We start from the raw sequence: 12,848 nt of genomic DNA, 5'->3' as shown, positions 1-12,848 counted from the left end.
TCTACAGAAATATATCCTCTCTAAATTATATATTATATATTAAGTTAGAAATAAAGTAAACATTAAAAGAACAAACATCCAAATTTCTTTAATCTTATGTCATTTTATGTGAAAAATAAACTTAATTTTAAATATCCCAAAAGATTTTGCTCTCCATAAAAATATATCCTGTCAAAATTATACAAATTCAAAATATGAACATGCTGCATCACAAAACCTGGAAATATAAATAAAATTTGTGCTTTTCAGCAATAACAAATCAAATCATTCAGTCTTCATTCAGAGCTGCATCTTTTTGTGGCAACTCACTACCATCTCACTAAGATTTGTGCTACCAAACATAAACAAGGTTCGAGCCTCATGTGGACGGAGCTGGGACATTTCTGCGGGAATGGAGTGAATAAACTGTCCTGCGGGTCCTGCGGTGTCCTACTTTACCTTCAGTCATTACACTGCAGCTCAATCAGCTCCATCTGAATCTGCACGGGTGCAGTTTCCACATCGACGGTAAATGGGTGGCGAAGCAACTCAAAATTCTTTTCTTGTTCGTCAAAGTCACCAAAGCTCCGTATGAACTCAGTTTATCAGCAAAGTGCGTATTTGCGAACACCGTTGTAACGATATGGTTCAACATTACTTGGCATCCTGAGGACTAGCTTCGCAATAACTTGCAACATCATAAGCTAAACTTGATTAACGCGGAATGTGTTTGGCAAGGCAGCTGAAGCGCTGCATTATGGGATTTGTAGTATTAGCGATGAATGAATGCGCTGTATAATACCGGCAGGCTAGCTCTAGTAGTCATTTGGTATAGCCTCGCCAAATTTGGCCCGCGGGCCAGAGTTTGACACCTATGACCTACACTCTGTACTGCCACTGAATGCAGCACATCGGTCAACACTGTTCCAGACATAATGTTACCTTTTAAGGGTAACATGCATTAAAGTAAGCTATATGTCCTCTTACAAAAAAAAAAAAAAAAGAGATTTCTGAGATAGCGTTTTGCATGACGAGGCCTCAGGGAGCATTAATATACCAGAGACTCCATAGCAAAGAGGCGCGATAAAAGTATATTATTTGCAATATCATTGGCCTTGGCCATATCATATCATATCATATCATATCATATCATATCATATCATATCATACAACAACAATTTTCTGAATCTAGTGAAGGAGGAGCAGCAAATCGAAATCCTTAACTAAAGCGGAAATCCCTCAAAATTATACTTAACTGGAATAAATGTACTTAATTACTTTCAATTACCACTAATATAATAAGCATTCAGATGAAACTGCTATTAGAGCCAGTTTGCTGACCAAGCAAAAGCGTGGATCCCCATCTCCAGGCAGTCCAGTTCAGTCCAGTGTAATCAAACCCAAATTTACTGTCACTGTTAATACACAGTATTTTAATCCACATTCCCTTAATCCCACATCAGTCAGTGGTAAACCAATTTTCTGCCCACTATTGGGCAAACTACTGATTGTCTAGGGTAATTTCGGACAATCAGGACTTTCAGATGAATGTTATGAGGGCGGAATTTGCTGCAGGGTAGTTTTGTTTGACTGTATAGGCTTTACTTTGATGTGGAATGGATATTCAGGGTTTGTGTTAAAAAAGGTTAAGATCATAGCAATTATTGACGTGCATTACACACAGTTATGCTTTTATATGTACAAATGTGTATAAATAAAGAAGATAAATTACTGAGTACTTTAATAAGGTGTTATCTCCAGAACAGCCTGTGGAACTCTACTGCAGATCTCTACTATGCCTGTATGGGAGCATCTGCATTCATTATAGTCTTGCAAGCCCATATGTATTCATGTTTCTCCTTTCATTTGTTATCTGTTTGTATATGGGTTACACAAATGTTATGACCATAACAAAGCTATCTCTGCCATTCTGCTCAAATTGTTCATGCCGTGCTATTGTCTGGCTCTACAGCTGTCACTGTGTAGCAACATGATTGTAAAGAGATTCAAGGCTGGATGAAGGTATACCACTGCACTGTGCGCTGATATTAAGACTCATTGCAACAAAGCACCAAACTTCTGGACAACAAGCTATGCTCTTAGTGCTTCCAGGCTATTCGATGAATCTGACTCACAGAAGACTTTGACAGCACCTCCTCACAATAAGGAATTTATTATGTTTTGGAGCTTATTTATATTAAGCATATAAGAGAGAAAGTTACACACTCTAGTTTTAACTTTTTTACCAGTGGACAGCTTCTCAACCTTGGCCAACAGCTGGGCTCCATTATAACAGCTTTGTGTGTGCATGTGTGTGTTTTTTAGCTATTCCAGATTCCAGATTACCTGAGGGAAAGACTGTCCTTATATGGAGAGGGAAAACAACTGTGAGAAAGTTTTGACTGAATTCACGTTTGAGTCTGTATATGACACTGTTAAGTAACATCACTTAAGTTATTCAAAAACAGAGAGATGAATATACCATTTCTTTTTGTAGTCTGTTACAGTTTGTGCAAAGTAGATTTAGAAAGACACCGTTTAAATCTTCATTGTCTTCATTGAGATATTTTGGGTTTTTTTGTATCCCAACAATGGTGGGCCATGGACACAGTTGCAAACACTGAGAGCTAGTAGAAGCCGTACACATTTCTTCTAAGTTAAGAGGTAGGATTATGATACATTACTGTAGGATAATAACATTATGTTTAATATTTATTTTATATAATTTTATCTTGGTACCATCCAGCAAATACACAGGTTAAAAGACATTTAGGTTTTTAAATAGCTAAAATACTGTATATGAAGAATTTTAAATAGCCTAAATTTATTTCTTGGATTGCATGGCTTTTTTTTTTCTTTTTTTTTTTTGATACTGAAAATGGTTAAAATGATACAGCTTCTGGATGTCTTGTTCTGTTAACATTTATTCTTTTTACTCTAATTAGTGTCTACAATTATTAATAATACATGAATGATTATTAATAAATTATAAATACAATATATACACGTACATACCATTTGTAACAATTAGCCATTGAATTACGTATCATTTGTTTGCAAGGATGTATAAGTAATCAAAAGTAGTTCTGTGCTGTTAAATCTTGCTTTTCTCAATAGATAACAAAGGGGCTTCATCACCCTCTTACACTAGTCACAGGATCCACTATATTTTTTGTCTGACTGACAGCCATCTCTAGGGCTCTGGGTTTGTGTGGTCCTTACCTTCTCTGCAGGTCCATCTCCTCTGGTGTGGGGCCATTTTGAACCTGGGGGGCCTGTCTGGGCAATGTGGGGCCTGTAGAGGACACACAGAGACAGTTCCTGTTAGACACCTCTATGTTTAGACATTTTTTTAGATTTTTTAGAGACGTCAGATTTTCCTTTCACTCAGGACTGGGAACAGGAAAGTAGGGGCAGGACTGTGTCACAGCTAGAGTCAAAAACACAGTGGCAGTTCGACACATCAGCTGGTGTAAAAATTGAACTTGTGAACTTTCAGGTATGTCTTAGGAAATATTCAAAAGTCTTTCTAAAGTCAAGAAAGAAATGTGCATTCAACAAGTCCACAATTGTTGGCAGTGAAATGCCTTGCCTTGGGTTCAGACAGACAGATGTTGCTATGTAGACATATGTTTCAAATAAGGTCCAAACATATATGCCAATAACACTAAGTGGGCCATAAAGTAGTGCTCATTTGGTCTGCATGCATGCTGACCTGCTACACTGCAGCGTTCGTGTTCTTTCACAGATTGCTCAGATTTGTGTCTGGGTGGCACAGCAGCAGACGCGTAATACCAAACTACAAAATGGGAATAATGCGGCACTAGATGTCAGAAATAAAACAGGTAGAACTTTTCTTCTTCCTTTTTTGTTGTATTCAGGACTTTTAAACCCTGGTCAAATTATAAATAACAGTTGTTTACTTACTGATGTACTGATTGTGAAGGCAAATTAAATGATAAAAAACAAAAAACATAACAACCACATCACAGAAACTAATCTCAAAGGAAACAAGAAGTCACTAAACAATAAAGAAGCCCAGTGTGGACTTTTACAGTAACAATGTGTAATAAAGCCCTGATGTGCCTGAAGCACGATGATTTATTGGAAACAACTGTGTTGGCTCTGTGCCTGATGAGACAGCACAGAGCCAACAGTCATCACTTCAGTTTGTTCACTTGAGTTTTGAGCTAATCTAACATAGAACTGTAATTTATGTTTCTCCTCTAAAAATCTTTGCTTTTTAACCTCAGCAAACATCCTATGGGAAATTTGTGGCTCAGTGCTGCATTAAGAAGCTCTCTGAAGAAGACCTGCGCGTGATTCCCAACATGGCACCTAAATCTTCCACTTTTAACATCACTGGTCACATCTCAAAGAACAGAATAAAACGCAATAACCACTTCTACATGTTGTTAATCACCTGCCAGGATTATCCATATCTCAACTTAATACCACCTTGATGGTTTCTCTTTTAAATGAGCTGAATTGAGAAGCTATTGAATTAAGCAGAATCCTCAGGGAGTCAGTATTGGTGAGTTTAAATGGTGACGTGGTCTCATCTCCATCTTCCGCTCCCTGTGGGTGTAATTGTGTTACTGTCTGCTTTAATAGAGCTTATGTGCTAATGACAGAACACAGATGTCCTTGCAGGGCCGCAAACCCTAAAAGCTTCTCATGAGGGAAGACTTAAGATAAGACCTGGGACCTGGAATTCAAATAAACCAGATTTTCTTATTAGACCAAGCTTTTTATTACCATGTCTAATTATGTAACTCACAACAAAGAACTGTATTGCAGAATTTTAATGTCACACTAGAACAACAGAGTCTGAAGATGCTTCTTGAAATGCCTTCAAACGGACACTTCACAAAGCTTTAGCACGTTTTATGCTTGAGGTCTGACACATGCTCACACCAAAAGAGAATGCATCTCTGTTCGAGCCCTTAATATTGAGATGACCAGTCAGTCTCTGTTTAAGCAAGAAGGTGTGGTGTTTGTGTATGGTCATGACTGTTTGCTCAGGTGGATATAGACGCCAACAAATAGATAAACTGTGTAACATGCTAAATGAAAGTTTCTAGAGCATGTGAACTCACCATAAACAGTACAAGAAAAGTATGATAAATGACAAAAAGTCCTGACTACTAAAGAGACAGCTGTAAGCCGAGCAAAACTAAACACAATCACAGATGTGTTTACTGTCACAGAGATAGAAGAAAGTCATAACATAACATGCTCCATAACATGCTACTTGTCAGGAGACATGGTGTGCATGTACAATGCCAGCAAAGAGGGATTTCAGAAATTGATCCACACCCTGGTTGGGAAATACTATCTGTTTGCATGTTTGAGCTGAGAGAAATTGTAATGTGTACATTTTCCTTGATAACCAAGCAAGTCCATTTGTTTATTAGATGTCAAAAGCAATTAGCAATATGGCCACCATCACTGCCAGATGACTTTTTGTCATTCATAGGACAAGTTTACATCTGGTGCATGAATAGTTCAGACCTTTGTCACACTTATGCGCAGATAATGGACCCTTGTTGCCATCCGGATGCAGAAAGCATCAATTGACCTTAAGGCTTGGCCCATTTCCAAAATCACTATCTGCCACAGTATTGGGAAAGAATGGAAAAAGAACAGAGAAAGAGCACAAAGTGAAGCTGAAGAGAGGCAGTCTGGTATTCAGAGACAAAATTAGAAATAGAAAAAAAAAGAAGACTCCACTATATCAGATTGTCATCAGATCAGTATCTGGTACTAAAATACACCTCAGGAAAGAAGAGAGTTCACAAAAACCGGTCTCCTCAAGTACAAGTACTTTTTAGGACAAAGGACAGAAAAAAAACAGCAATTGATAATGTAGAGTACCTTAAAACTATTATCAACATCAACTTAAAAGTGCACAGCATTTTTCCTTATACATACAGACAATTAGCAAAGCAGCCATGGAAGCCTGTTCTGGTCAGTCCAGTATACCTACATGAAGGCAGCTTCAGTATAGGCCTCCTCTGGCAGCAAACATAGCGCCACAGTCCATGTGGGGCCCCATCTGACCCTCTGCCAGGCCTCAGTGTGACCATCACCCTGTTGCCAGCTTGTCCCTCAAACCCAGCTCCCTCAGAACACTCCTGAGAGGTCACATACAAAACCATTGCTTATGCTCTGGAGCTTTTTCTTCTTCCAATTTCCTGTGCTTTAGTTCTGCATCATAAAGAATCTCCCAGAGAGCCTTATGAACTGAAATTCCACCAAGAAAAGATAATAAAAAACAGTTTTTAATAAGAAAATATCGAGCCTTCTTCTGCTGCAGTACTCGCTTGCTTCTTTATCCTCTGACGTCTTAATATCCTGACAGTACACCTTTAAAGATGACGCTGAAATGCCGGGTGTGGTTGTTCTTTGTGCCGGCTCTCCAGTAAAGTATAATTGATCGAAACAAAGCAGGAGGAGAGGGAGGGCTAGAGAGTGGGAGGGAGAGAGAGAGATCAACATAAGAGGGGGAGAGAGAGTTGCAGATTACAGAAGAATGAAATCCCGATAGAGATGAAAAATGACGGGAAAACCAACTGACAAAAGGCAGAATGATCCTGAAACGGTGGGAGAGAGAGAGAGCTGTGTGCAGGATGTGGTAAGACTCTACCTGACGGGCTGCTCAGTCAGTTTGTACTTCCTGGATCCAATATATTATTCATACGCTGGACACAGTGAAGGACATAGTGCTACCGTCAGTATCATTACCACCAATATGTGTGTTGGCATATGGTGGAGGACACAAGCTAAAAAAGACAGATGATCCTTATTATGTCTTTTAACTAAATTATTCATTGAGATCCCAGGAACTAGCACTGAAATTGGAAGAGGAGATATAATAGCTACGATGGCAGTTTGGGTTTTATTTGTTCAGACATCAAGAATTGTCAGTGTTGTGTGGGAGCTGATGCTAAAGTTCTTCCCTTCACCTCACTTCTTCTAAGCACCTGTCTGAGCTTTAGTAATTGTTCTGACTTTATTATGTTGTAATGTTATCTTAAATTTGTAAAACTGCCATGTCGAACTAGGGATCTAGATAGATAGTCCATGTGATATAAACACAAATAACAAAACAATACACTGGTAAATGTAATTATAATTAGTGATTTAATATTGATTCCACTCTGATTTTATAAAACATATAAAGTATTGACTGTGTGAATGAAATGAGCGAACAGAGATAGAGGTCAGGGTCACTCTCCATAAATTTTACCAGCAGAGAAACAACCTGTCATCAAATCTGCCATTCATCTATGTTAGTATAATTGAGTAGCTGACCCTGTCAGCTGCCAACAGGTCAATGTGCTCTCTTCATGCATGTGATGAATATTTGCTCAGTGCTTTCTTCCATCCATCATCCTGTTGGAGGTTTAAAATAATCTGCAGTCTAACACTTTGTTGCTGCAAAATGCCGTCACGCACTCACCCCTTTGGAAAAATGTAAAAGAAAATCACAAATGTCTTAACTCTTCAAAGTCAACCTGACTGTTAATCTAATGTCTACATTCAGGTTTATTTGGGGCACTTGGTAAAGGGGCAGACAGCAGGATTACCACCATTTAAAAAACAAAAACATAACACATACTGTACTGTAACATAGGTTCCTCATGAGGTAAGATTTGTTGCTGGGTTAAAATAACAGAAAACTACACAGTAGCTCAAGCTCATAGACTAGTTCAAGCAGGAAAATTAAATATGCAAAATCAATGAATAGCTACATTCCCATTATGAACACGTGTCTGTGTGAAATGTATAATTCTACCCTTCCACTGTCCAGTTTTCTATTTCTTTCTCTATGGATAGTGGACATACATGTCCATCAAAGTACATTTACTTTGTAATATCACCCAATCTAAAAAAAAAAAAAAAATCATATTGTAAGAGACATCATGTCTCTTCGAAACAGCAAATTTACAACGTAAATTAGTAATACTTAGCTAAAACTGAAACTTTTAAAAGGATCAATGCCATTATGATCTCCCAAAACTGTCAACTGTCAACACCATTTCCTGACACCTCCAGTTTTTTCTGGCAGTCTCCTGAATATTGGCAGATAGAGGATAAACAGATAAAGCTATAAACCACTGAGTCACAGTCCTAGAAAAAGAATCAAATGTGCATTACAATGTTTTTTATAATATTTTGGCCTTTTAGAAGTAATGTTCTTCTGAGATGGCTGATAAATATAAGCATTGTCAATTACTACATTACTTTAAAACAACTTTATGAATGAATGACAATACTGCAGAATTTTAAGGTCTTGATCCACATGAGTAGTGTTAAGGGACTCAAACGATGCGTTTCCACCGTTCCTGGTAACCAAAGTCAGGGAACTTTTCCTGAAGTAAAAGTCTTTTGTTTAGAAATGAGATTTGCATTTCACAGCAGGGCCAAAGCCTCAGGAAGATTAAACTACCTATCCTATTTGTTTTTTAATGCCCGGTTGTAAAATGCTCTGCAATATTTGACCAATCAGTGAGATTCAGTGCTGCAGACTGCTAGTTCCTGGACATTCAGAAATTCCTAACCCCTTACCAGGTCCATTTTTGGCCGAAAGGACTACAGCCCTGTAACAAAATTTAGAAATGTACAGTGCATTCAATAAGTGTTCAGACCCCCTTCACTTTTTAAAATTTTGTTCTGTTGCAGTCTGATACTGCAATCTTTCAAATTATTATTTTTTATTTTAGGCATCTTAAAGGACCCTCCTTTAAGCCGCCTCGAGAGTTAATGTCAGAGGTGATTTGAGGTCACTCACTCAGCAAAGGCACTTTAAAAAGGGGGGCACCTTGTCACAAACACAATGGCGTTTCTGTAAAAAAGAGACTCACAGGAGGTCTCACAACTGACAATGCATACTGTATCAGAAACCAAAGATCATGAGATCAAAGGAACTGCCTGCACAGCTCAGTGACAGGATAACTGCAAGGCAGGGGAGTGCCTTACTAAGTGAGGTGACCAAGAACCCAATGGTCACTCTGGCTGAGATCCAGTGATCCTGTGTCGAGATGGGACAAAGTTCCAGAAGGACAAACGTCACTGCAACCCTCTATTGATCTAGGTTTTATGGCAGAGTGTCTCTTCACTGCAAAATACATGAAAGCCCACAACATGACAACTGTCCTAAGCACACAGCCAAGACAACACAGGTGTGGCTTAGGGAAAACTTTGTCAATGTCTAAGAGTGGCCCAGCGAGAGCCCCGACTTTCACCCTATTGAGCATCTCTAGAGAGACCCAAAAATGGCTGTCCACCGATGGTCCCCATCCAACCCGACTGAGCTTGAGAGGATTTGCAGGGAGAGTGGCAGAAAATATCCAAAAAGACTGTATTTATTTCCTGGTCCCTGGGAAAGGTTTCTGTGTTCTTTAGTCACGTCTTTAGATCTCATCTTGCAATGTAAAGAAACCTGAGTGAAATAATTTTTCTAACTTAATATCAAGCTTTGAAAAGTTCTTGCAGATTTCTAAAAGCAACAAAAAACAAATTATGATAAAAAATTTAATTTTTACTGGTTACATTACAATAATTACATTAATTAAGTACATTAATTGTTATGAGAGATTTTTAAGAAATTCATTCACTGTGGATCCAGTATGACTTGCACTGCGTCCATCTGTTTATGTGGATATCTCTATCTCCTGCATGCTTATTTTGAGTCTCAAGGGAGTCAGGATGTCTGGAAGGGTAGTGGAATACTGACATCTATACTTCTGTGTCCTCACCCAGCTCAACATGTCCATCACCCCCTATGGATAACATTTAATTCCAACCCTGTGCCCTGTCAAAATATCTGGGTGACACTGTAGGGATGATCCAGAAACCAGTGTCAGACAAGGGGGATCATATGACAACGGTGACACAACCTGCAAATATGCACTTATTATAGTTTCAGATCTGCCTCGCAACAGACCGGCTGTCCTATAAGATGGCTTTGAAGGGTTAAGTAAAGACTGAGAGAGGGTGTTAGAGAGATGATGGACAAACATAAATGGGTAAAAAGCATTTGGACCAAACTAAGGAAATTCCAACAAACGTTACTAGATCTCCGATAATAACAATAACTGATGCTTTATTAATCCCCTTGGGGAAATTCTTTGTGGATACCCTCTTGAGGCGCCAAGGATTTGAGGTTCAGTGATTTGCCCAGGGACACTTTGACATGTGGCCAGGGATAGGGACATATCATCTGGCACTATGGACGAGAGAACTGGTCAAAAATGTTAATGCCATCATTCTAATGGTAATAAATATACGTGTAAACACAAAGGACAATATTAAAGTCAGCAAAAATTACTGCCTAGAGGCCTAGTTGTAGAATATCTTCCAACTAAGAACATAAGTACATTTTTCTTATAAGGGATACTAGTTCAATGTCTGAACTTTTTTGAGTAGATTTAAACACATTAGGTATAAAACAAATTGATTGTATCTAATATTCTGTTACTGTGAATGACCACAGGCATCAGATGCTTTGAATCTTCCCTAGCCACCTCCCACCTTACTGTTTATTGTGAGCTCCCACTTGCTTTTTGTTCTACCTCTTCACCGCATAGAGTTCTTTAGTAACTTTGAATTTATTTTTAGATTTGTCATCCTTCTGAATGATGACAGGTCGCACAGTTAAGTTTTATGTATTTGGCTGAATGCTCCTGTTTATTCATCTTCCCATTAGGCATTATATTCACAGACAAATATAGTCTGAGCCATATGGCGAGCCACTAGGGCATAAACTTATTATCGATCTGCACTGTGAAGCAACATCCTACCATTCTGTAGCATTTGCCTAATGTAAGCAGCACGTATAGCCCTACGCCTATGAAGCCATTCCACTGGCAGCCATACATGTCCATGTCATAACAATGACTCCACCATGTTTGACACATTATGTGATAAGCTTTGGATCATAAGATGTTCCTTCATCAGTTCACAGAATGTGATTCCAGAACTGATTCTAAAATAGACTTATTGAGTCCCTGAAAATGGAGGTACTCTGCTCAAAATGGCTGTAATTCCTAAATGGTAAGTGCCATATTTTTGTGAAACCTCTTAAAGTTGAAAGTCTACACTTCAATCACATCTATATACACCTCCACAATAGATTTGGTTCAAGGTAAAAATCTTAAAAACTCACTCACTTAGAGTCACCGTCAAGATACTGCCAGGGCTAACTATATTGAAGAGGCTAACAATGTACACTGAGATGAGCCCAACCAATTACTTTGTTGATCACCATGGGGAAACTGTTGTTGCACAGCTGCACATAGATAACAGTCCAATAAATGGCCAGGAGGAACCAGAAACTGGGTCAATGGATAACTACCCAGCCAACTGAGCTGCACTAGATGTATGGAGTTCATAAACCAACCCAAATAAGCTGAAAACAGGACCAGAAGCCTCAGTATAATATCCATTATTTCATCACCTTCCAATTGCATATTTCTTCTGTCAACAGTATAATGCTGACATTTTTTGTTCATAGAGTCTGAAAAACACAAAAGTAACTGCTGTTCAGTCTGGATAGATAAGATTATGTTTATCCTTCTCATAAGTGAATCAGAGTTGACATTTTGAGATAAAGGCTGTAAAAGGCTTGCTGGGATATTCCTGTAGAGCTGCTACCTGCAGATTTTCTGTAAGCACCTTTTAGACACACAAAACCAATACTGCTATGAATTATATATTTCTGCATGACTCATCATCAGCCCACAAGGCTAATGGCAACAAAAAAAATGACCAAGTCCTTTAAACTAGAGTTTGTGGGCTACATAATCAGACGGCAACAAAAGTGGAGCATCACTGCAAACAGATGCAGCTTTCCATGGAATAACACCCCCACCCCACACATACACACCCCACCCCCCATACATTCTTCATGGTAAAACTTAAAATAAAAACTAACAAAACTTATAAAAGTAAAGAAAAAAGAGCAAAGAACATGGTGAACTAAAGCGAAAATGAGAGGAAAATGAGGCAAAGAGCAGAGGAAGTGGTAGCAGTGCACATATCTGCCTCATCAGCTTCTCCGGTGATCATTCACAACTCAATAAATTGTGAAAAGGCTCATTTTGGCAGTGCTAAATTACAAGCGAGCAAGGAAAGTGAGACTGGTAGATAATTTATCATTGGAGCTTACAACACTTTACAGAGATGTTTCAGTTGTCAGAACATTAATGATGCCTGCCTGCCTCAGCTTTTATAGAATTCAAGAAATATGCAACTGTGGTCAGTGGCATGAAATGCACTGGCTTAAAAATGACTTTAAGACGTTATACACACATAACCTGTAATGCTGACATTTTAGCATGTTTCATTGTAACTAACATGACATCAATTGGCTTAGAGCAAAAAAAAACAGTACATTCAGCCACTGAAAGATGAAAGGACAACCAACTCGTGAGAAGGCAATGACAAGTTGGAGAATTTGAATATGTGACGGATTACTAGTCAGAGGCCTAGGGATGGAAACACATTTGCATGACTCAAGTCTTGTGGTGTCAGTGGATGTTTTATTTGTCTCAACCAAAATATAATGATGGCCAAAATTATGGCTTGGATCTGGGCTGTTTGCTTTTAGTGTTTTGTTTACTTCTTCTTGAGTTTTGGAAAATGTTGCAGAGGTTTGAGGTTTAGGTAAATGTTTCAGCAAGGACAATGATCTTGCCAACAATTAGTGCCTCGCTCTGAACAAAGAAAAAAGCAGCATTAAGGCAAGATTTCCATTGCTACACAAGGTAGGCAATTTTGTGTATGACTTAGTGGCCAACTTTAGCTTATTTCAAACATAACAGTATTTGTGTCCACCAGAGAGCAGAGCACAATAAAATAAT

The 12,848-nt window shown here is 38.5% G+C and overlaps 1 protein-coding gene across 7 annotated transcripts in view; it reads right to left on the bottom strand.

Moving 5' to 3' along the window:
• enah (ENAH actin regulator) overlaps window positions 1-12,848 on the bottom strand; it is a 101,475-nt gene that overhangs the window by 31,389 nt on the left and 57,238 nt on the right. For all 7 annotated transcript variants that reach the window (XM_026341262.1, XM_026341263.1, XM_026341261.1 and 4 more), the window contains one exon: window positions 3,202-3,274. In XM_026341262.1, the coding sequence (XP_026197047.1) occupies window positions 3,202-3,274 (73 nt within the window). The remainder of the gene's footprint in view (window positions 1-3,201; window positions 3,275-12,848) is intronic.

Source organism: Anabas testudineus, chromosome 24, assembly GCF_900324465.2.
Source record: "Anabas testudineus chromosome 24, fAnaTes1.2, whole genome shotgun sequence".
NCBI lineage: Eukaryota > Metazoa > Chordata > Actinopteri > Anabantiformes > Anabantidae > Anabas > Anabas testudineus.
Note: the sequence above shows the minus strand (reverse complement) of the source record. Positions and strands in the feature narration are given on the sequence as shown.